Here is a 22,713-nt window from a genome sequence, read left to right on the forward strand (position 1 = left end):
CTCCCCACCCTCCCCTCCCCCTCTGAGCTGATGTGCTTCTCATCCAGGCCTAATCGAGTCTGTGTCTCAGCTCTTTGTCTCCCTCTGCTGTCCGTCTCTGTGAACTGCAGGAACCTGCCCCTGGCCATCGCCATCTCCATGCCCATCGTGACGGTGATCTACATCCTGACCAACGTGGCGTACTACACCATCCTCCCCATCAACGCCATCTTGGACAGCGATGCTGTCGCCGTGGTACGCGTCGGTCATTTTCAGGTGAAAGGTGCGGTCCACCCAGGCTTTTAAACCCGCCGTCGTTCCTTTCCAGACGTTTGCAGATGAGGTGTTCGGGGTGATGAACTGGACCATCCCCTTCGCTGTGGCTCTTTCTTGCTTCGGCGGACTGAATGCCTCCATCGTGGCCGCATCCAGGTGAGTGATTCTGCTGCCTTTTTTGTTTTTATTTGTACTGCTTTATCTCTGCAGTAAGAGTAGGGAGCAGGTGGAAGGATGCAAGTCTGAATCTGTTTGTGTGAATGAGAGGGAGACGGGTGGAGCAGTGAAGCTGCGAGGGGTCGAGGGTTCTGAAGGTGGATGAGTTTAAGAACTGGGGGTGAAACGTTTAAAATAAAGGGGGTCACGGTCAATGACCTCATCTATCACCATCCATCAGTCAGTAGATTCTGTCGTCACCACTTCCTGTTTGTGTCTCGAAAGGCTCTTCTTCGTGGGCTCCAGGGAGGGCCACCTGCCCGACTTCCTGTGCATGATCCACGTCCACCGCTACACGCCCATCCCCGCCCTGCTCTTCAACGTCAGTCCTCATCGTCTCAGCCGTCGTCGGTTCCACTCCGCGGCCGTCCGTGCCCAGACATCCCAGCCTGACTCGGTGTGCCTCTTGTTCTCCCCCCGCAGGGCTTCATGGCTCTCATATACCTGTGCGTCGAGGACGTCTTCAGGTTGATCAACTACTACAGCTTCAGCTACTGGTTCTTTGTTGGTCTGTCGATTCTCGGGCAGCTTTACCTGCGCTGGAAACAGCCGGACAGGGAGAGGCCGCTGAAGGTATGTCGGTTCAAAATGGTCAAAAGCTCGACACGTCAGCCGGCGCCACGGCGTCAAAGATGATCGACGTTTCCCCTCGTCTCGCTTCCCTCCACAGCTCAGCCTGTTCTTCCCCATCGTGTTCTGCTTCCTCACCATCTTCCTGGTGGTGGTGCCTCTGTACAGCGACACCATCAACTCCCTGATCGGGATCGGCATCGCCCTCTCTGGCGTGCCCGTTTACTTCCTTTGCTGCTACACTCCGGCCAACAAGAGGCCCGTGTGGCTGCGCAGCTTCATCGGTAAGACGGACACGAGGAAGAAAGTACATCCTCGTTAAATTCTGGTTTTTTTGTCTTCATGTTTTTATTATGTGGGATTTTGGCCCACTCCTGCTTCAGCTTGTTAAGGTTTGCTGGATTATAAGGGAAAGAAAACAGACCCGTCTTTTTGGAGGATACTGCACCGACGTATAAACGCCTCCACCGCCCGCCATGCACAGAGCCCTGCACGACTCTGAGCCTTAATGCTGCGAGCGGTGCAGCTTTGTAGTTTAACCAAAGTCGTACTAAAACATTATGACTTTTTACATATATAAGGCGCTCCGGGTTATAAGGAGCACTGTCGTTTTTTGAGAAAACTGAAGGCTTTTAAGTGCGCCTTATAGTCCGGAAAATATTATATTTAGTATAAGCTGATAAATTGTCAAACTTTGTGTAATCTGTCAGAGAGCTGCGGGATAAGAGGAACATCAGTTTTTGTCTTATTTTTTATTGAATATCGCGCTGATATCAGTTGTGATAAACCAACATTTCTCTGACTCGTCTCTTCCTGATCTGTCATCACAACATTTAAAACTCTGATTTAGGATCTCAGTCACCTTTACCTTAATCAGGTGAGGACGTCAGTAACCGCGAGGATCCGTCCGATCCAAATATATAAATATGTTATCGTCCCGTGGAGCAGTTTTTAGTGACGACACACTGATCTGCTGCCATGTCTGAAACAATGACACGAAAAGCTTTGAGCTGATTATTCTGACATGTTTGATACTTATTAGGTACATTTATTACTACGTGTTGGTTCACTTTTTCAGATTTAGGGTTTAATTTATTTACTCCACCTATTTTTCCCCCATTCTTGCAGTTTTCTGTATAATCTAACAGTTAATTACATCTAAATGAGGTCATTCTGGTCAAACCATCTCCTGAAGATTTTCTTGGTTTTATTGATGTAAAGTTCTTCTAACCGTCCTCTTGTTTCTGCTTCTTTCAGCTAAATCTGGGATACTGATTCAGAAGGTCTGCTACTCGGTTCTGACCGAGATGGACAACGACAAATTGGAATAAAGACGTTTAGTTGTTTGTTTGTTTTTTTAAACCTGAGAAGAGTCCAGACCTGACCTCTTCTCCTCCAGCTGCTGCCAAGCCTCAGAGGACGAACACTTGGGTCAGAACCGGACCCGACTCGGACCTCGAGACGAGCGCCGCTCAGTGATCGTGATTTGTTTCGCCTCGCTCCGGCTGCGACTTCAGGGAGATGATTTAAAAAAAAAGCACCGCAGAAGAAGCCGGGACTCGTTTTTGTTTCACAGAAAATTTTACAGATAAACCAAAGATTATTATTTTTTTGTTATATTACAATTAAAACTTAAATTCTTTAAGCATTTTTAAAACTGAAAGCACTGCTGACCGTAGAAACTGTCTGTTTCTTTTGCACATAAAACCACAAATAATGAGACTCTTCATTCAACTCTGTATAAAAAAAGTTTATAAAATGTTTATATTTTCAGCTGTAAGGTCTGCTAAAGTAAAAAGGGCTATTTTTACACAAATTACCTTGTTCCTCTGATGCATTTGCCTCAAACGCTGTTAAAGAGTTTGAAAACAGCTGAGCTGAAAAAGATTATTTATAATAAAACAACTTTACAACTTTAAATGACTGGTTTTTATCCAGGGGGAGACACGCGGCGTGCTGCAGACACAAGATTACAACAACCAGGAAGTGTTCGGACGAAGTCTTTATATTTGATTCAGAATAATACATTATTTTTACCCAACATTAATTTCTTCTGTCCGTACATATGTACATCAATCACTGCACTGTGTCGCTAAAAGCTGGTGGGATTCATCCCATCGTGTCTTTCCACGGCTTCGCTTTGACTTCGGCTGCCTTCGGTTTCGCAGAGGCGGTCTGCTGCAGAGGATTGTGGGTAAAGGTCTGCCTCAGTGGACCTGCAGGACGAAAAGGAGAATGAGCTCCCAGGTTCTCCACAGACCAGAACCTGAGAAAAATCTGTCTCCTGGAACAACAGCGTCATGTGTTGAATCTTTTTAAATCCTTTTAAACTCGACAGCAGAACAGCTGGACGTTCATCAAAGTACATAAATAAATAAAACTGGATTTTATTGGTTCTTAAATAACGAGGTTAAAAAGGCTTCCTCAGTTCTAAAATGGGTTTTAGAACAATGTAAACAAACGTTTTGGAGACTATTTCCTGCTTATTGTATTTTAAATTGAGGCTTTTTATTACTGAAAGTTAAAATAGCTGTCAAATACGCAATTTTTTCATGTTTTTGTTTTGATTTTTTTTATCCTAACACAGTTTCTACATCATTAAAAGATTGACTGTAACTCAAACTCAACAGGGTTTTGTCAGAAAACACCAAATATTTCTCATCTTTGTTTACAACTGGTAATTGTTGGCAACAAAACCTGATTCTGCTGATTTGGCTCATTTATTACACATTAACCAGCAGGCTTTTGATGTGTATTTAGTGCTTATTTTTAAATCATAGATGATACAGGAACACAGAAAACGTAGAAAAGTCACATATTTTGACAGGTATTAAGGCTTTAAATCATCTGAGAAAGACGCTGCTCTGAGGCTGCAGTTTAATCAAACGTTTCCAGATGTCACATCGAGGGGATCTAAAGTCATCTTAATTAAAGCTGCAAAAAATATACACCGAAAAATACAACAGACGGGAACAGACAGAAAAAGATATATTTTTATATAATTCTTTAAAATCCTAATCTTTGCTTTGGAGGCTGACCAGTGGTTGAGTTGTTGACTTTATTTAGGCCCCTCTAAAGACCTGAGAGAGCAAGAATCTACAGATACATTTGGGTTTAAATGGCAAGTTTTTTGTAAATAAAATTACAAACACTTGTTAAAACAGATAAAAGGTTTTCAATTTTTGCTGGCAGGTTTAAATTTTGACACCAAGTGAAGAAACTAAATTAAATTTCTGCTGACGCCTTTCAGGTTCAGATTTCTTGCTGTAATGAAGCAGAGCCGCCACAAGAGGGCGCCACTCTACATTCAGTGGCCTTTAGGTTTCACATTTTGCTTTTGTGATTTTTTTATTTTTTAATGCCATGAATGCCTTTTAAAAGACACTTAGTTTTTTCTTTATAACAAAATGTTTACAGTCAATTCTGAATAAGCTGTACTCTATTTTGTCAAAACATTAGAAGGTACATTTTGAAACCTATCATCTTTTTTTCTGATTTTTAAATAAATATTTCAGCTTGTTGAGCTGTGTAAACTTTTAACCTGAACTGAATAATAAAGAGACAATTTCTTGTGCCTGAATACTGACACCTTTATTATCACTCCAGTCAAGTTCCTTTTTCTACTTTAGTCTCATTTGAAGAGTAAATCGTCCACATGAAGCCAAACTAGGAACAAACATCCGCCTCACTGACCTTTAGCAGCGATGTCCAGGTGATTATTTATTCTTCTCTCTCTCTCTTCCAGCTGCTGAGCCAGCTGAGCGTTCTTCCAACCTAAGAACCAGGAAGTAATAACTTATTTATACAGCCGAGTGAGTTAAACGGCAATGCTGCTAATAAAAACTATTTAAAAAAATTTATATTAGCAACACAAACCCTTCTTCATGCTTTCGATCAGCCCATCACCCTTGGGCATCGCCGTGTCCGGGTGTTTGATCCTGTCGGGGATCTTCAGCTTATGCCTGACTGCTGGGTGTTTGAGGAGAGCAACTTGAAGCAGAGAGAAGCAGTTCGAGGTCATCCAGTACGTGAACACCGCCTGAGAGGAAAACGAGAATCAAACACAGGCGGCGAGCTGCAGCGTGAGTAGACACCTTGATGCGACGGAGGTTGGAGAGAAGTGAACGCTGCCGAGCTCGACTCACCGTGGGGAAGTTGATGGTGAGGGGCAGGATGATCAAAGGCATGATCCTGAACACCGTCTTCATGGCTCGCAGGTTAGGGTTGTCGATACCGGACTCTGCACCGAGCTGGAAGAACGTCACATCGGTGAGATGAGCGCCACGCGAACCTTTACTCTGACTGTGTCGGACACAAGGGCAACACGTGCCGAGCTGCCTCACCTCCAGGATGAAGAACATGGTTCCCGTCACAGCCAGAGGGAGAACGTAGAAAGGATCGGCCGCCGTCAGGTCCGTAAACCACAGGACACCGCCCGTCTGCAGGCTGGGCACCGGCAGGTACGCCATCTTCCTCAGAGCGATGAAGAAGGAGATGAAGACTGGGGCCTGAGGGACACAAACGCACGAGTGAAGCACCGATCGTGGATAGAAAGGAACTGATAAAAAAAGAGGAGGATATATGTCTTATAACAGAAGTACTGGCAAAGTGCCAGCTGACACTTTAATGATTAATTTAACAAAAATAACGTCTAACGAAGGTTTCACTCAACAGACAGAATCCTGTTTCTTTAAAGAACTTTTCAAATATTCACCAATGGATTTCAATTAATGTGTCACTGATCCTCGTTTTAAAATCTGACTGAACAATGAGAATCCAGACATGTACATATGGAAATTATGTCTAAAAAATTTATTTTAGAAATAAAATAAAACACTCATTTTAACAGACAAATGTGCTATTGGTTTAAAATCCTAAAACATACTGAAAAAAACCAAACATTTCTGTTAGTTTTCCAGATTTCTTTTATTGGGATGTAAAAAGGCAAATTGGCCACAAGAGGGCGCACCTTCCCACTACATTCTCTTACAGATGTCACATTTACTGTTTATTTCTGGGGTTTTTTTGCTGTTTGAAGCAGTACCAGTTTAGAGGTCCAGAATATAATAATAAATAATTATGTATCCCTGCTTAATTAATCAAAAGTCACAACAAACTGATCAGGATAAATGTTCCTGATGTAAAAAAATGTAGTAAAATATACTCACGGACCTGAACCAAAGGAACCAGGAAGCCTCTTAGAGGATTCACGTCGTGTTTCTTCTGGAACAGGTTCAGATCAGAATACGCTTTGGCAACTAAAAAAAATAAAATATCGTAATGAGTTTGATGTTTAAAGAGCGACTGGAAAGATAAACGTGACGGAGGTCGGGGAGGTAATACTCACATTCATATTTGTTTCCACTCTGCTTTGCCTCGTTCATTTTGTTGGTCAGTTTCGTGATCTGAGGCAGAACGTTGTTCAGTTTGGCCGCCTCTCGCTGACCCTTCACGATGGCGGGAAACATGGCCAAACGGGCCAGAACCGTCCCTGGATGGACAGGCAGGACGTGAAGTTAAAGACAACCTTCTGAGCTAACGAAGGGGGTGCGAAGAAAACATATAGATATAGTTAATAAAAGGTTCTGTTTACCTAAAACGATAGCCCCCCACCAGGGCAGGCCCAGATCCAGGTGAAAGAACTCCAACAGGTTCTGGACCAGACCCACTGGGGTGTAACTGCACAGTCCCAGCTCGACCAGCCGAGGCTCTGCAGCCACAGCCTGCAGGACGTCTGCTGCAGTCGGTGCAGCGCCGGCCACCTGCTCGATGAGGGGCTGCGTTAGAGCAAGGGTGGGGTCCGAAGGAGGAAGAGCAACGCCCTCTAATGCTGAGGTTGCCACGGAAACTGTCTCGACCAGGATCTGGAAACATCAGCGTCAACCACTTTGTAAGTTTAGGTGAGGAAAGTAACTAGTGGCTCGGTTGAATCCTGTATTCGCTCCTCAGTTACCTGTTCAGGAAGTGTCGGTGTGATGACGGGGATCGCGTCAGCAGGCGGAGACACGAAGGACGTCTCCAAGACAGGAGGGCTGCTGATGGCTTCTGCTGCAGGGGGGACTGTTGGTCCTTCATCGGGCGGGATCTGGAAAACAACAAGACTGAGTCAGAACATCTGTAACGTGTTGACTGAATCTAATGATTCGGACTAAAATGGTGAATTTAAAAGAGAAAAAAATGTTGCTGCTTTTTGTTTCTGAATCAAATAATTTTACTTTGTAAGGCTGGATTAAGAGCCCTTCTTTCTAATTATTAGAAAATACACAATAAACACTTAATTTAACTTGTTTGTTCCGAAGATGTTAGCTAAAACTATAACATTAGGTCTGGATGAAGGATTTATACAGTCTTTACTTTGTGAAGATATAATGTTGAAGAAGACTTATTTTAATAGTTCCTTGTAGTTCTGCTTAAAGTGTCGTTTTACTCTCAGCTTCTCAGTCTGTTCCGTAAAGAGGATAAAACTAAATACAATTTATTAGACATTAGGCTAAATCTTCATTGCTTTTTGGCACAACTGTCAAAAATACTTGCATTTGCATTTGACAAAACAGTTTTACTTCTGTGGACCAGTGATTAACATATACTAGTCAAAAAACTGAACATTTTCATTTTATTTAAATAAACATAAAACAGCCACCAAGTAAAAAACACACTTAATTCAGCTTCATCTCATATATGCATGTATGTGTAGATATGCATATATATGTATAGATATATTCTATACTTGAACTCTCTTATTATTTATTTATATGTATCCATTTATTTATTTACTAGACTTTTAGAACTGGGACCTGAGTCCAGATTTCGTACCACAAGAGAGAGCTGGTATGACAATAAAAGATCCTTGAATCCTTGAAGTAAACTTCGTTACAAGTCACTTTACACAAGAAGCCTAAATAAAGCCTTTTTTAAAATATTGACCTTCAGCATGTGAAACCCTCACTTCACCACATGAGTGTAAACCCACCTGTGAGCTGCTGTGTCTGACGGCTGCAGAGTTCAGCCACAGAAACCTTCCATGGTGTCGACGGCTCGGCTGAGCTCGGCTGCAGCCGAACAGCGTGTGCAGCTGGGACCTCTGCAGCCACAGCTGAAGGGACAACAAGACGAGAGGTTGTCAGCAACACACCTTCACTGACCACTTCATCACACCCACAGGGTTAACTGCTCGTTAATACAAAGAGCTCATCAGCCAATCACAAGGCAGCAATTAGTGCCTTTAGGTATGTAGTGAAGAGTAGTGTATATGTGGTGAAGACGACCTGCTGAAATTCAAACAGGGTGTCAGATATGAGGAAGAGAAGGGATTGTTGGTGGTTCTTTGTGCCAGACAAGCTGACTAAACTACTAGGAGTCTAATGACCTGAAGAGATTAAAATCAGCCCAATATTGTCCTAAAAACTTCAGCTATTCTTGTAAAGTTTCTCAAAGCCCCAGTTAATGTGTTCTTGTACCTCCTGTGTGAATTCCACCCTGATTTAAAGACAGCATTCAGGTCTTTCTTCAGTGTCTGGCTGTCAAAGTCACACTCGTTACGCAGCGAGGATGCTAACCGGCTAGCACGTTAGCCGCAGAAAGACGCTGTTTTCGTCCCCGTTTCGGACGCAGAAACAACCCGACACCGGCCGAACCGTCCAACGAACCCACCTGGTTCCGAATGTCTGGAGGAGGACGGCCGCCCCGGCTCGGTTTCCCAGTCTGTCTCAGAAAACACAGCGCTATGCAGCTCGGAGTCACCCCGCTCCTGATGGCCGCCATGTTGGAAATGAGTTGCTACGGAACGCGACAAGGGTCATTCTACTCCGCTTGACGTAACTAATCGCGAACATAAAATATGTTTTCTTGCACGTCTGTGCAATATTTTTTTAAAACGAATTAAAAATATCACATGCACAAGAATATAAGCGAACTGCTTTGAAATGCTTCCTGGTATCACAAATAGCATGATTAGTTTTTAAAAAAATACATTTAACATTATTTTTTATGCAAAATGACAGTCCACCTTCTTTTAATTGTACCGTTTTACTTATTAAGATTTAATAAAAATTATATGTTTTTCACCAGGTCTTAATATTATTCAAACCTAACCTCAATTAAAAAAAAAAACCCACAATAGATTTCATTTAGTCATTTTTATTTAACGAAAGAGAAACCAAAAAAAAAGAAAAGCAAAAAGCTACATGGAAAAACTTCGGCCTTGCTGCTTTAACAGGATTCAAGAGGGAAATGTGACAATAACTTATTTGAATATGCAAGGTATTATTTTTTAAAGTGAACTTCTAAAAATCTTTTTTTAATTTACATTGAACAGGATTTTTGACAACAATGCTTAGGAGCAAACAAACAAACACAACAAAAGAGAAATATTTACAATCTTATAGTCATGAACAGTAAATATGTCTCTTGTTCATTAGGGTACCATAATTTCTCAAATCTTCAACCAAGGATTTGTACAGTAATCATAAATCATGTCATTTATGTGACGTCATCTTTTTCTAGCCTGACTTGTATTCACAGTAGACTAATTATAGTTGAATAATGCAATCGAAGACGTAGAAAATGTATAAAAATAGTGCAAAAAATTCAAATTACTGGAACCGACAAAGACACTTTTATAATGAAATAACAAGAAAACATGTAAATTAGTGAACAGAAACTAAAACCAAAGACGCTGATGACTCATAAAGCGAAAATAAAAGTTGTTTTGGTGTGGTACGAAGAGTCCCGGAGTCCCACACACCCTGAATGCATCAGAAAGCAGATAGAAATGATAAAGCTGATTATCCTGATGGGGTCTGGTGGTGCAGGTGTCCTTCAGCCTCCATGGACCTTCGTCACCATCTGGACCACAGTATCAGACTTGATTCCGTATTTGGACAGAGGTGCTGAGTCCACGTCCAGAGGTTTGTTTTCGTGGATCAGCTGCACGTCACTCACCGATGGACCTGCACACAAAACAGGAAAACACAAAAATAACTCAGCTTGTTAAAGTCTGACTGCGTTGTGGTGAATTTCACACACAAAGCCCAGTGAAAGGAAGAGTCTTCATGACAAATATCTGCAGCTAGATGGAAATAATAAACACGAACTATAGAAAAAAGGAAAGCTAAAAGAAGCAGAATGGTGACAAAAATTAAAAGCAGCATCGGAAGAAAAATAAAAACAGAGCAAGTCTGAGTTTTTGAAGGACCTGAGATCTCAGTGTATTTCTACAGGAAAACATTTGTAAATAAAGTGAAATACTTTAAAACCTATAACCAAGAGTCGCAGCACCACCTCCTGAAGGAGCTGAACATTTTAACCTATGAACAGCTAAAACAGCACAAACTATGCAGAATTTATTATTAAAAAACATCAGAAGACTGAAGTTTTAAAAGCCCAAACATGCCTCATGCAGACTTTACTGTGTTTCTAGAGAAATGAAACTAGTTACCAGATTTGGGAAACCTCTGGACGGCGCACATCTTCAGCTCCAGCACCGTCATCCTGCCCAGAGGCTCCTTGGTGTTGATGTAGCTGATTTCTCCGGCGCTGGAGCAAACAGCGATCTGATCTGTCCTGCACATGATGGATGATCTGTGTGTGTGAGCTGCTCGATCTGAGCTGAGTGGCGATGCTTCTTCTCAAGCCTTGCCTTTATAGAGGCGAGTGACGTCATCCCGTCACCTGAGGAAAGTACCTGCGGTTTTTAAACCGAGCCAGTCGGGTTCAAATCTCGTCTTTTCAAAATAAAGCGCTCAACATCAAAGTAAAACCAGCAGCTCCAGCTCCAGCTCCAAATATATATATGTTCATGTGCTGCATGAACATATATTTGGTTTAGCGAATGTTGGTTTTATTTTGAGCCTATATAAAATTAATGATTTTGTTTTGTTTCCTTCTGCGCCATCAAATGAAAACCAAAACAAAAAGTCCCTCTTCAGTATACGGACTCGGAAAGCACCTGACTTTATTTGCTTTCAATCTTTTTTTCAGCTGATGTCATTGTAGGACCATATATTATCATCACTATTATTATTTTTAACATATACTAAATTGTTTATTTTACTAAAAAAAATTAGATACGGCTGGGAAAGTGGCGCTACAAAGTGAATGTTTTAAATCCAACATGCGAAGTTTATCAAATAAAAGAAGTATCTTTTGGAATAAAATGATTTTAAAACGATTTTATTGTCAATATTATTGTTTTGACCCCCCCAGCAGGCTTCCTGTCGCTCGGCTCACTGCGCAGACTCAGACCGTGTGTGTGACGTCACCAGCAGCCGGGCAGAGCTCAGCGGCGCAGCTCCGACAGACGGAGGAGAGATGGCCAAGGACCTGTCACAGTTCAGCGCTCTGCTCAGGTAAAACTCTGTTTTATTCTGTTAAAGACACGCCGAGATGTTAAATAATCCTCTCTCTCTCTGTCGGTGAAACTGTCTGCTCCGACTTTTTTTACTCCATCGGTGTTAAAAGTCATCAGATAAACTCTGAAAGTCTTGTTTCTGATAGAAGTGCGATGCGTTCAAGTGCCGCCTGATTTCTCAGCTCTGCGCAACTTTAAGCGAGTTTAATATGTTAAAGGAGGCTGAAAGTCGTGCTCCTGAAAATGAAAATTAAAACTTCGTGTCTCTCTGTTTTTCCATCGTCAGATCAATGCACAGACAAAGGATGGGTTTGTTTTTCTCTACTACACCGACTTTTCACGACCCAAATGATTCTCTGCTTAAACCCGTCGACATACTAGAGTGTAAGTAGCCACTGCTTGATTACATACTTTGAAAAATAAAAGCAAAGCAGATCATGTTAGTCATTATAACTGGATAAAGTCTGATTCAGTGGACTCGTCTGCAGGGGCGGCTCCAGGAAGTTGTAACTTCACTCCACAGAAGTGTTATGACCCAAAGGATTCCTCGATTAAATTTGTCGACAGAGAGGACGATTTAGACTGTAAGTAGCCTTTATTTGATTATTTACTTAAAACTACAACCAAAACAGATAATGTTAGTTAGTATAACCGAGTCTAATGCAGTGGAGTCATCTGCAGGGGCGGCTCCAGGAAGTTTTCAAAGGGGGGCCAGATGGGGGCCACTAATAATCTTAGGGTGGCACACCAAAACTAAAAGCCAGAACAGAATGACAGAAAACTATAAACTATTTGAAAAATACTGCAATATGGAAGTTAAGTAACTTTCTGATATGAACTTAGTTTTGTTTTTATTTTACAGTTCATATTACTAATTAAGAACAGCACAGTCACACCTTGCTAAAACTTACTAAATTGTAAAATTGTTGCCAATATTCAATATAAATGTTACACGAGCAAAGAACAGTAAAACTGCTGCAGTAGTTAAAGTGTGGTTTTGTAAGTCAGGGGAGCTCTGGTCTAATGAGTAAAGTTAAATATAAAACCTGTATATTTGTTCTTATTGGATAATAATTGCTCTGTGTTTGTATGTTTTCCTCAGTTCTGTGTGAAGATTTCCCATCTCCGAGGGCTCAGATGTCCTGTGGTCATGCTGTGACCCCGATGTCTCTCACCAACTGGTGTCTCAAGCAGCTGGAACAGGTACTAATGTGGAAAATCGTCACATGAAAAATGTTAAAATTCAACGTATTGCACGAGAAGAACACTGGAGATGTATTTTGCACTTTCTAAACCTGTTTTGGGAAAATTAAATGATATCTTGTACAGTTTGCAGTTTCACATAACATGTGAAAAACATGTTAAAGCAATAGTTCAGAGCTTTTGAAATGAGGTTCTGTAGAAAAGTCGCGAACAGTTAATATCTTACCTGTCGTAGGTCAATGTTTGAACAACCTTAATCTGGAAAAATACTTTAATTTTGACTGGACTGACAAACTGACAACTAGTCCAAACCTGACCAAAGTGGATCTTAAAATGTAATGAACCCCTCCCCCCCAAAACAATATTTACATCACTGCTTGTTTTGCATTAGATGGTAATTTACATAAAATTAAGTGCAGCTTGGGGCACTTGCTGCAGAAATATCCTCATATTTCTGAAAGATTAACGGTATAATGTAAAGTTGATGATAATTAAAGGTTTATAAAACAGCTTTAACATGAAAAACTCTTAAACATTTGAGACTAGAGTTGGTTTGAAATTACAGCAGCCCAGTTTGGGCTCATCCCTGCTCAGACCAGCCATTAGCTTGTCAACCTGGTCAGAATTAAGCTGTATTTGTCCAAACCGAGGTCGTTCACAGCTCTATCTACAGCAGGTAAGATGGTAATTGCTTGTAACCTTTCCTCAGAACCCCACATCAAAACATCTGAGCTACCCCCTTAAATTATTGTGTTTTTCTGTATGGGCTTGTAAAGGCTTGTATCTAAAATGTGAATTAATTGTTTGTTTTTGATCTTTCAACACTTTAAAGGGTGAAAGCAAGTTTGTGTGTGGCCAGTTTGGTTGTGGTGCTAAGTGGTCGTATAAGGAGGTCTGTAAGATGGCTCTCCTGACCCCTGAAGAAAAGAAGCACTTTGAGAAAACCATGGCCCAGAACACTGCTGAAAGCAGAAAGGTACGTCTCATTTTAGCCTCTGTTTTTAAACATCTGTTACTCTGAATGCTAATCACACGGTAATAATAAGTCTCTCTGTTGTTTCCCTTGTTTTTCTCCATCTGCCACCTCAGTGTCCTGAATGTAAGACCCCAGCTGTGAGACAGAGTGAAAATAATCTTTGCGTTTGCTGCCAAGTCTGCACAGCAAAGAAAGGACACATCTATGAGTTCTGCTGGCAGTGTCTGAGGGAGTGGAAAGGTCCGAAGCCGCGCTCAGACCGCTGTAGAAACGTCCACTGCTGCAACTCGGCTCTGAAAACACTGAAAACCTGCCAAGAGATCACCTTTGGGCCTTTGAAAGGAGTCATCACGTGCCCCTCCGTCCGAGCCTGTCCCACCTGTGGCTCGCTGCTGGAGCATAAACAAACTCACTGCAAACATCTCACCTGCCCTCGGTGCAGGGTCAAGTTCTGCTTCGTGTGTCTGAAGACTTTTGCTCAGTGTTCAAAAACAAGCCGCCTTTCAGAACTCTGCTCTAAAGGTGTCGCTCGCAGACAGACTTCGATACCTGTGTGGAACAAGAAATAGTCCTGTGAGATGATTACTGCGGGGGTTCTGTATGTTACCCTCTGGAAAAGAAGCTCATCTGTTGAAATGTCTGTAATCATAAGAGTTTGTGTTCTGAACATAAAACAACAACAAGATTTTTTTGGCCCTTTAGTTTTTTCTTTAAACAGTTTATTTGTAAAATCAACAATGCCTGACCTGACATGCCTGCGATTTCCTGCGTAGCACCAGAAGCCTTATTTTCGTCTCGTTGCCTCAAAGGCAAATGCAGGACACAAATTTACACAAGGAAGAGACCTTCTCGTCACAGATGAACAAGTTACCATGACATTGGTGGACATTCTGGTTCCACGTTGTTTTTTCTCTGGCTCCAAACAGCCTCAACGGGTGACACAAACAGAATCGGGTGATGTTTGGCATTTATTTACATAAATATGGGTGGCCTTTCCTCTAATCGCTTTCCTCGTTTAAATGAAGCCAAACTGCTTCAGCTCAGAGAAACGTTTGGTTGGTTGGGAGTCTGTTGATTCACTTTTGGAACTTCCTACAATGACTTTTTAAGACTCAACATTTTTTCTTAAACTGTACATAGAAACACTTTATGTTCTCAACATGAAACATAATAAAGCTCTGTAATTACACTGATTTTTGTATTTTTCTGCTTTAATCCTTTTGCTTCACTGTGTATTAGAGTTGGTTTTATTGTCTCTGTAAGTCATCTTTTAAAAAAAAATAAAATACAGCTGTTTGACTATAAAATAAATTTGAATCCTTGTCGTTTATAAAGAAATTCAGACCATTTTCTCACCTATAATCTTTGCTGTAAAATATGACAAACTTATTTAGGTTAACAGCATTCTTATGAGTAACTTGAATTAGTTTTTACTAAATAAATTCTAAACGCTTGTTGGTTTCATTATTTCCTAGTATAATTTACTTTAAGGTCCAAATTTCCGAGAAGTCTTTGTTGGGATTTTTTTGTTTTTGTTTTGTCTCTGATCAGAATGAAAACAATGCAAACTAGAAGTCTTCCACTCAAACAAGGTGAGGCAAAGTTTGGCACAGATCATACGGCACGTGACCTTATTTCTTTTTACTTTCTGTATCGATGGTTCCCTTTGTTCTGTTCGACCTTATTTATCTCCAGTCAGATCAGATCTGGAAACCACCTAAAACACCAGCATCGGTGTTTGTTATCCGACTGCAGCAGTTTTTGTTGACAGTCTCATCTTGTACTTTCCACCGCTTGAATTCCAGAGTCCAAAAGTGTAATTTGATCTCCATGCCTTCCAAAAGTGGAGCCATAAACCGATAACCAAAACAGGGCTGTAAAAGCACCATTACTCGGAAGGTGATTTATTTTAATCGATACCGAAAAAGAAAGTAAAAATATTGAATAAAATCTTTGGGGAATTCCACACGGGTGAGGTTTGCATATTTGGTGTTTGATACTTCATCAAAGTCAGAGTACCTGACATGATAACAGTTCAGCTTTCTGTACAACATATTATCCTTTAAGCATTTCTATTTCTTTGTTTTATTCTGCAGGTTTTTCTGATGCGAGATATCCACTTATTACAATAGTTGTTGATGGTTTGTGTCTCTTCTAGAGCCGTTTTGCAGTGGTTGCTTAAAGTTAAAGAATACAGAGAAACATTGTGTTTAACTCTAAAAAGACGGTTGTCATAATGGCTGCAACTAAGGAGGATCAGAAGAGAAACCTTCCATCACTTTATTAAGCGGAGTAAGTGTTAGACGTGATGATTAAAGTGAAACATTTCGGTCATATCATCAGGAAGGCCCTATGTGACAATGTGCAGCTTCCTTGTTCCAGTCTGTTTACACAAGTTTAGGTGTGAGCACACATTGTGTCTGGTGTCCCATTGTATCTGTTTGTTTTTTACAGCCTATTTGTGGTGAAATTACAGTAAAGTCAACATGAGAAAAACTTCAGGGTGCTTCCTAAACTCTGCTCAGGCTTCCATTACGGACAGTCACATGTTTGTTTTCAGTAATGTTCCCACCTTTTAATGCCAGGGAATTTTATGCACAAACTAATGTGTCAACAGGTTACTTTAAAAAGCATCGTCTTAATGGCTTCAAATGAACCAAAGTGATACTAATCAATATATAGCTTCATAATCCTGAAAAAACAAAAACTGGCTTGTGTGCTATAATACCTGCAGTTTTTATTTGAATGTAACATATACATTGTTTTCTCCTGTTGCTCTCTTATTTAACTTTCTTTTATTTAGATTTTTAGGAGGTTTGATGTGAGGGACAATGTGCTGGTGCGGGCCCAAACCTCAGAACTCAGTCTTTAATGTGGTGCAATGGTCTTGCTTTAGCCTTTTCCTAAGAATAATATCAAAATAATCATCTAAGAGTACTATTGGCTAAATGCACATTGCTGTAGGCCAGCACTCTTCAACAAGCCCACAGGATGGACATGGCCTTTTTAAAAATTTATTTGGCCCCACAAAACTGCCAAAATCCCAAACTGATTTGTCTGAATATAATAATAAACATATAAATATCAGAGATACATCCATACCATCTGATCTGTGCAAAAGGCTGCAGGATGAACAGAACCCAAAGTCAAAAGTGTCAAGATGTCTCTTTCAGAACAAAAATAATGGGAAATAGATTTATAGACTTGTCAACTTGAAAGCAAATGAACTAAAAAGTATTTAATTCCTTCACTTTGCCAACAGCAAATATGTTGTGAATGACTCTCAGCTACTACCACACCAAACTTCAGCTCAATATCTGTAAAACTGAACTGGACTGACTCAAGAACGTGATCAGATGTACGTCTTCACCCAGTGATGACCTTCTGCAAGTTTCTTAAAATTTCATCCAGTGTTTCATGAGATACTTTGGTAAACAGACACACACATCCAAGAAGAACATTTTAATAATCTTTTGTTACAATTCACATAATGATATCTTATCAAATATCACTTATTTGTTTCTCTAAACACAATGGTTACAGTTCAGTTTTATCTTTTTATCACATTTTTTCCCCCCCCAAGTACTGGGAAGATCAAAAACAACATTTCTCAGTAAAACGTATTATAGGTCCAGTATTTGGAGAATTGTCTCCAACTTTCTATCAAAGAAGCAGTTTTACCTAAAAGACAGGAGGCTCTGACATTTCATTTATTTATTTACAGAGCCTAATGAGGCGTGATGAAGGTTTCAGGTTACATTTCTTTCACAATTTGTTTCAGGTTACATCAGATTCTTACCTAATGAAAAGCAAAGCACATAAAATAAAGACTTATCACACATATAAAAAAAGTTTAAATAAAAAAATCCCCAAAGGAAAACCAAAACCAATGACATGATGACTCAAAGCACAGATCACTTTAGGATTAACATGTTTGTTGTGATGCAAAAGGATCTTTTTGCATCCACTAACAGTAGTAAAGTCTGAGAGAAAAGAATGAGGTAAAAGTCACAGTCGGTAGCGCTGCTGGTCCGTCAGCCTCCGCTCACCTTCTTCACCACCTGGACCACAGACTGATGCTTGATGTTGTAGTCGGACAGCCGAGCAGAGTCTTTGTCCAGAGGCATGCCTTCGTGGATCAGGCTTACATCCCCAACTAATCCTGCAAGCAGAGAGAGAGAAAAACAATTATACCAGTGTTATTTATTTAAATGAACCACATTTACAGTCTAATGATGTGGTGCAGAAAGCAGAAAGTTGTACAGGAGTAAAGTGATTCATCAGCTGAAATAAAATGATCAGTAAAATCTGAATCAAGACAACAGGATGAAATGATTCACATAATGTCCATCTATTTTCCTGAACACATTTTGCTTCAAAAGCTGTACTCCTTTGCCTACTTCTTAAAGTTAAAGTGCAGAATTAGCTGGTTTAGGTGTCAGATGCTGCAGTTCTTTTATCTAATAAATAGGTTCATTACCTGCATTGAGGAATGTCTGCACCGCCTGCATCTTCAGCTGCTGGACAGTCATGTCTTTCAGCTTGGTGTTACGGGGTCTGATCAGCTTCAGCTCTCCATTGTAGGAGTTAAGGAGAAGTTCTGATTTACACATCTTTTCCTCGTCTGTGAGCAGCTCGATCCTGGTGCTAGTTCTGAAGAATGCTGTTCTCCTTACCCAGCATGGCTTTTTATTGGGTGAAAAAGAAATTGACTTAGAAGTGTCAGTGCGTCAGCAGAATCCCCAGAAAATCCCTTGTTGTTTACTTTCACTCTCTCCCTGACAAGAAAATCATGTGACTTTTTGTAAGATGGTTGTGAGTTTAATGGTCTAATTCAGTCTCCACTGGAAAAGTCCCAGAGCTGTGATTCTGATCATATCACCCAGCTGCAGCTTAAACTTCAGCTGCTGTTTGGCTTGTTTCAGCCTTTAGTCTGCAGCTAAAGAGAGATGACGCACCACCGCGCGGCATTCAGCGCCCTGCTCAGGTAAAAATATCGTTTTATTCACAGAAATGCAGGTTTTATCTGGTTGTAGAGCCCTGGTCCGACCTTTATTACAGTAATATTTAAAGTCGGTGCAGACAATACGGACACATTTTACCTGTTTGACGAAACCCGCTCCATCGAGTGTGCGCATTTGGATGCAAATAAGATGCGTTTGGGTACAATCTCGTTTCACTTTGCACAGTTTTACGTAGCTGCACCCAAACATGTCTGACTGTAAAGTTAGTCATGTCCTGAAATTGAAAATTAAAACTTTTATTTCTCTGTTTTTTTTCCACACGAGGGTCAGGCAGTTTATAAGGATGGGAATGGAGAGCTCTGCTCCACAGAAGTGTTACGACCCAAATGACTCCACTCTTAAATTTGTGGACGGAGAGGACGAGTTGGACTGTAAGTTCTGCTGTTTCTGTTTGAGTTCTTATAAAATTAAAGGCGGTGAGTAAAATCATTGTTGTCTCTTTTCGCCTTTCAGCGGCGGATGACTGGAATGTAACTAACTGGTTGGTTAAACACAGCAGGAACTAATAAATAAGGATTATTAAGAAAATTAACATAGTTGTCACTTCAGTGGACAGTTGTTTAAAAGCTATTTTCTTGTGTATGCTCGGGTTTTTGTGTTATAACTGCGTATTGACCACTTAAGTGGACACTAGTGAATCGTGCTTACACTGCCATCTACTGGCCGTCCACTGTACGTGCAGCAACCTAAACTAAAAATAACATTTTTACAAAACTGTTTTTTTCCCCATCATTTTTAAATGCTCTAAGACAAATAAAAACACTTTTGGGGGAAATCCTGGCTGAAGTTATTATAACTAAATTATAAAAGGGTAAAAGTTATTGACATTTTTGTCTCTTTGTGTGTTTTCCTCAGTTCTGTGTGAAGGTTTCTCATCTCTGAGGGCTCAGATGTCCTGTGGTCATGCTGTGACCCCGATGTCTCTCACCAACTGGTGTCTCAAGCAGCTGGAACAGGTCCTGTCAGCTAAAGAGAACTACTGGTAGGACTTGTCTTTATATGGGAATCTGGTGATTCATTTTGAACTTTTCTCATTTTAAAGGGTGAAAGTAAATTTGTTTGTGGCCAGTTTGGTTGTGGTGCTAAGTGGTCGTATAAGGAGGTCTGTAAGATGGCTCTCCTGACCCCTGAAGAACAGAAGCACTTCAAGAAAACTATGGCCAAGAATGCTGATAAACGCAGAAAAGTATGTGCCTTTTATTACATGAACTTGAAACTTTTAGTTTTTCCCAAAAGTTGTGTTTTCAAAGGTGACAATTAATTTCAATCTTTGTTTTTCTCCATCTGCCACCTCAGTGTCCTGAATGCAAGTCCCCAGCTGTGAGACAGAGTGAAAATAATCTTTGTGTTCGCTGCCAAGTCTGCACAGCAAAGAAAGGACACATCTATGAGTTCTGCTGGCAGTGTCTGAGGGAGTGGAAAGGTCCGAAGCCGCGCTCAGACCGCTGTGAAAACATCGGCTGCTGCAACTCAGCGCTGGAAACACTGAAAACCTGCCCAGAGATCACAACTGGTCATCTGAAAGGATGTCCCTCCATCCGAGCCTGTCCCACCTGTGGCTCACTGCTGGAGCATAAACTAAATGGCTGTGAACAGATCAGGTGTTCTCGATGCAAGTTTGACTTCTGTTTTGTGTGTCTGAAGACATCTTTTCAGTGTGAGATGTTAGCAGAATCATACACCTGTGGCGTTGCCCCCAGACAGACCTCTGTTCCTGTGTGGACTTAGAAATGATGCTTTGGTAACAGACCTGCTTATGTTGTTTGATTCAGAATGAGTTTTAATCAACCAACACAGATGAGACTTGCTGTATTTTCAATCTTTGGTCTTAGAGAACTGAAACTATGTTTTTGCAAAGAACCATACAACTGGACAAAAGATTACAAATAATGCTGGATATTTTTTCTCATTCTGCACATAGGAAGCAATGTTTCCAAACTGAAACATATAAATAAATCTCTGCAGCTGCACTCAAGGTTGTTTTTGTTCCTTCTTTTCTTTCATAGATTTTATGTGATGTGAGCCTGTTTTATACTCATAACAAGTTATTTTCATTTAAATAAAACTCAAAGGTTTCTTCTGATCAAAGTTAGGATATAAATTATAAAACTGTGTTGATTTTTGCATTGTTGTAAATCACATTTTGAAGGTAAATCAAAGCTGGATGTAAAATGCTTTTAATCTGAGTGCATCCCAATAAATTATCTATAAAAACTTTACTCTTAAAGTCACGTCCTTTTTAAACTTAAGAGGGAATCTTTTAGCAGTTGAGCTGGTGCTGGAAACACTGAAGACAACAATTTTACAATAACATGAACAGTAATTATTATTGTACCAAAATAAAACACATGGTCATTAACTGGTCCATGAAATAAAAAAATTAAAATTTAAATAATAAGAAAACCACTTTTCTCACGTGGTTTTTACTAAAAATACATTATTTTACCATTCTGCCTGCTTATTAACATTAAACAACATTACTATTATTATTATATACTTGTATGTAATTCCTAACATGAACAGCTTTAAGATCAAAATTTTCCAGGAGTCCTTGTTCATTTGTTCTTTTTTTATTTAAACAAAACAAAGAAACAAAGAAACAAGAAAAACAATGATGTAGATGAGAAGTTCAGTCTTCATTCCTAAGAAGACAAGACAAAGTTTGGCACAAACCATTGGACTACAGAGATCTTGTTTCTTTTTTACTGTTTCTTTGTTTCTGTAGACGGCAGCTGTTTCTGGTCAGATGAAATCTGTAAAACACCTAAAAGACCAGCCTTGGTGTTTGTTATGCAGCCGTAACAGTTTTTATTTACTTTATTACTTTAACTCCAGTTTAAAACTTCATTTAAACTCCATGTTCAAAAAGCTGCCTTTCAAAAGTAAAGCCATGAACTATTAACCAGAATAAAGCTGTAAAACTGCTGCACGTCGTCACTCTGAAGGTCATGTGATTTATTTTAATCGATACAGAAAACTGAAAGCAAAAATAGAAAAAAGCAGAAAAACAAACAAGCCTTTGGGGAACTTCCAAGCAGACATGGCGTGCAGGTTTGGTGTTTCCTGGTTACTTCAAGGTCAGAACATTTGACCAAAGAACTGAAAACATGAGTCTGAACTTTCTGCAAGTCATTCTGTTTATTGTACAATATTTTAATTTCCAGCTGTTACAGATGCCCCAGTTTTATTTGTTATCCATGTCCTTCATTGTCTTTTTTTATAAACTAAATGAGTATAAAATTAATGATTAATTATTTGATGCTGATGAGTTTGTCATTCTGTCTCAATCTGCCGTTTGTTTAGAGTTTGTTCAAGTTATGGATTGAGATGTTCGGCTGTAAAAGCTGAGCAGCTGAGGTCGCCCACCAACAAATTACTAAAAGATAAAAACACAGTGAGACGGAAAAAACATCCTTATGTATTTAAACTATTTTGTATGTATTTCTTTTGTAAATGCAACCTTTAAAACAAGAGAGATTTAAAAGGCCCTTTTAATCAGTTTTGTAATATTTTAATTTATTATTTTACTCTTGATGATAACAATAAAGGGTAAATGTTATAACTTCTGCTTGAATTTGTGCACCAATGTCTTTTTCTTGAACATTTGCTTTTTCTTGCTCTTTTTTTCCTCATTAAATTTCTTGCACAAAATCAAAACACAAACCTTTCATTTAAACTTAAAAACAAGGAAATTTATTTTAGTTTTGATGAAAATGAAAAAGCACGACAGCATCTGAGCGAGACAACATGAAACCGAAAAACAGTAAATAAATAAAAAAAACAGCGTATATATTGAACCCTCTCGTGGCCTTCGGGTCACATTGACCCAGAGTTATAAGAACTTCTCTGCCTCTATCCATCTCTCTCTGAGGGCTTCAGGAGGGTAAATATAAACACAACTTCCCATTATTTTTTATTATTATTAATTAATAATTATTATTATTATTTCCTTCATCAAAAGAAAGATTCTGGCCCCTGTGCAGATTTTGTTGCTGACCCTGTTCTGTTTCTACAAACTAATATAGCGACACACAGTTTATTTTAAATGCACAAACGATAGTGAAGTTAAATATTTTTTAAAGCCTATCATGCCTGTTTTTATACAGCCTATATGTGGTAAA

At 39.9% G+C, this 22,713-nt stretch overlaps 4 protein-coding genes across 6 annotated transcripts in view; 3 read left to right on the forward strand and 1 right to left on the reverse strand.

Moving 5' to 3' along the window:
- The window catches only part of slc7a7 (solute carrier family 7 member 7), a 13,114-nt gene extending 10,257 nt beyond the window's left edge, over window positions 1-2,857 (forward strand). For both annotated transcript variants that reach the window (XM_017436151.3, XM_025010570.2), the window contains 6 exons: window positions 111-234; window positions 308-411; window positions 697-793; window positions 895-1,044; window positions 1,142-1,325; window positions 2,299-2,857. In XM_017436151.3, coding sequence (XP_017291640.1) covers window positions 111-234; window positions 308-411; window positions 697-793; window positions 895-1,044; window positions 1,142-1,325; window positions 2,299-2,372 — 733 coding nt within the window. In that variant the 3' untranslated portion in view covers window positions 2,373-2,857. The remainder of the gene's footprint in view (window positions 1-110; window positions 235-307; window positions 412-696; window positions 794-894; window positions 1,045-1,141; window positions 1,326-2,298) is intronic.
- A 168-nt stretch (window positions 2,858-3,025) lies between these two features.
- oxa1l (OXA1L mitochondrial inner membrane protein) lies at window positions 3,026-8,838 on the reverse strand. Its single transcript, XM_017436152.3, has 11 exons — window positions 8,692-8,838; window positions 8,012-8,134; window positions 6,995-7,126; window positions 6,635-6,905; window positions 6,389-6,532; window positions 6,214-6,299; window positions 5,385-5,549; window positions 5,187-5,291; window positions 4,918-5,080; window positions 4,735-4,815; window positions 3,026-3,257 (listed from the first exon to the last, which is right to left on the reverse strand). The coding sequence occupies exons 1-11, from the start codon at window positions 8,800-8,802 to the stop codon at window positions 3,151-3,153; spliced, it is 1,488 nt and encodes a 495-aa protein (XP_017291641.1). The 5' UTR covers window positions 8,803-8,838; the 3' UTR covers window positions 3,026-3,150.
- A 2,427-nt stretch (window positions 8,839-11,265) lies between these two features.
- On the forward strand, window positions 11,266-14,875 carry LOC108247783 (probable E3 ubiquitin-protein ligase ARI7). Its single transcript, XM_017436146.3, has 6 exons — window positions 11,266-11,387; window positions 11,676-11,773; window positions 11,878-11,973; window positions 12,492-12,592; window positions 13,425-13,568; window positions 13,682-14,875. Exons 1-6 carry the CDS (start codon window positions 11,350-11,352, stop codon window positions 14,135-14,137), a joined length of 933 nt encoding a protein of 310 aa, XP_017291635.2. The 5' UTR covers window positions 11,266-11,349; the 3' UTR covers window positions 14,138-14,875.
- Window positions 14,876-18,371: 3,496 nt separating this feature from the next.
- LOC108247775 (probable E3 ubiquitin-protein ligase RNF144A-A) lies at window positions 18,372-20,562 on the forward strand. Of its 2 annotated transcripts, XM_037976346.1 has the most exons (5): window positions 18,372-18,555; window positions 18,857-18,963; window positions 19,448-19,548; window positions 19,635-19,778; window positions 19,889-20,562. In XM_037976346.1, exons 1-5 carry the CDS (start codon window positions 18,518-18,520, stop codon window positions 20,318-20,320), a joined length of 822 nt encoding a protein of 273 aa, XP_037832274.1. In that variant the 5' UTR covers window positions 18,372-18,517; the 3' UTR covers window positions 20,321-20,562. The 2 variants fall into 2 exon arrangements, with proteins under 2 accessions (XP_037832274.1, XP_017291627.2); XM_017436138.3 differs by lacking the exon at window positions 18,372-18,555 and having other exon boundaries at window positions 18,564-18,963.
- The last annotated feature ends 2,151 nt before the right edge of the window (window positions 20,563-22,713 follow it).

The sequence above is a fragment of the Kryptolebias marmoratus genome, linkage group LG7, assembly GCF_001649575.2.
Source record: "Kryptolebias marmoratus isolate JLee-2015 linkage group LG7, ASM164957v2, whole genome shotgun sequence".
Lineage (NCBI taxonomy): Eukaryota > Metazoa > Chordata > Actinopteri > Cyprinodontiformes > Rivulidae > Kryptolebias > Kryptolebias marmoratus.

Bases quoted from the DNA above. Each gene is read 5' to 3' on its own strand.
- oxa1l (XM_017436152.3), bottom strand. From the start codon at position 8,802: ATGGCGGCCATCAGGAGCGGGGTGACTCCGAGCTGCATAGCGCTGTGT. The intron at 5,081-5,186 runs GTGAGTCGAGCT...TTTTCCTCTCAG, and splicing joins TCACCATCAACTTCCCCACG to GCGGTGTTCACGTACTGGAT. The intron at 3,258-4,734 runs GTCAGTGAGGCG...TTCGTCCTGCAG, and splicing joins CCTGGACATCGCTGCTAAAG to GTCCACTGAGGCAGACCTTT.
- LOC108247783 (XM_017436146.3), top strand. From the start codon at position 11,350: ATGGCCAAGGACCTGTCACAGTTCAGCGCTCTGCTCAG. The intron at 11,388-11,675 runs GTAAAACTCTGT...TTCCATCGTCAG, and splicing joins CAGTTCAGCGCTCTGCTCAG to ATCAATGCACAGACAAAGGA. The intron at 12,593-13,424 runs GTACTAATGTGG...AACACTTTAAAG, and splicing joins GTCTCAAGCAGCTGGAACAG to GGTGAAAGCAAGTTTGTGTG.
- LOC108247775 (XM_017436138.3), top strand. From the start codon at position 18,780: ATGTCTGACTGTAAAGTTAGTCATGTCCTGAAATTGAAAATTAAAACT. The intron at 18,964-19,447 runs GTAAGTTCTGCT...TGTTTTCCTCAG, and splicing joins CGGAGAGGACGAGTTGGACT to TTCTGTGTGAAGGTTTCTCA. The intron at 19,779-19,888 runs GTATGTGCCTTT...CTGCCACCTCAG, and splicing joins ATGCTGATAAACGCAGAAAA to TGTCCTGAATGCAAGTCCCC.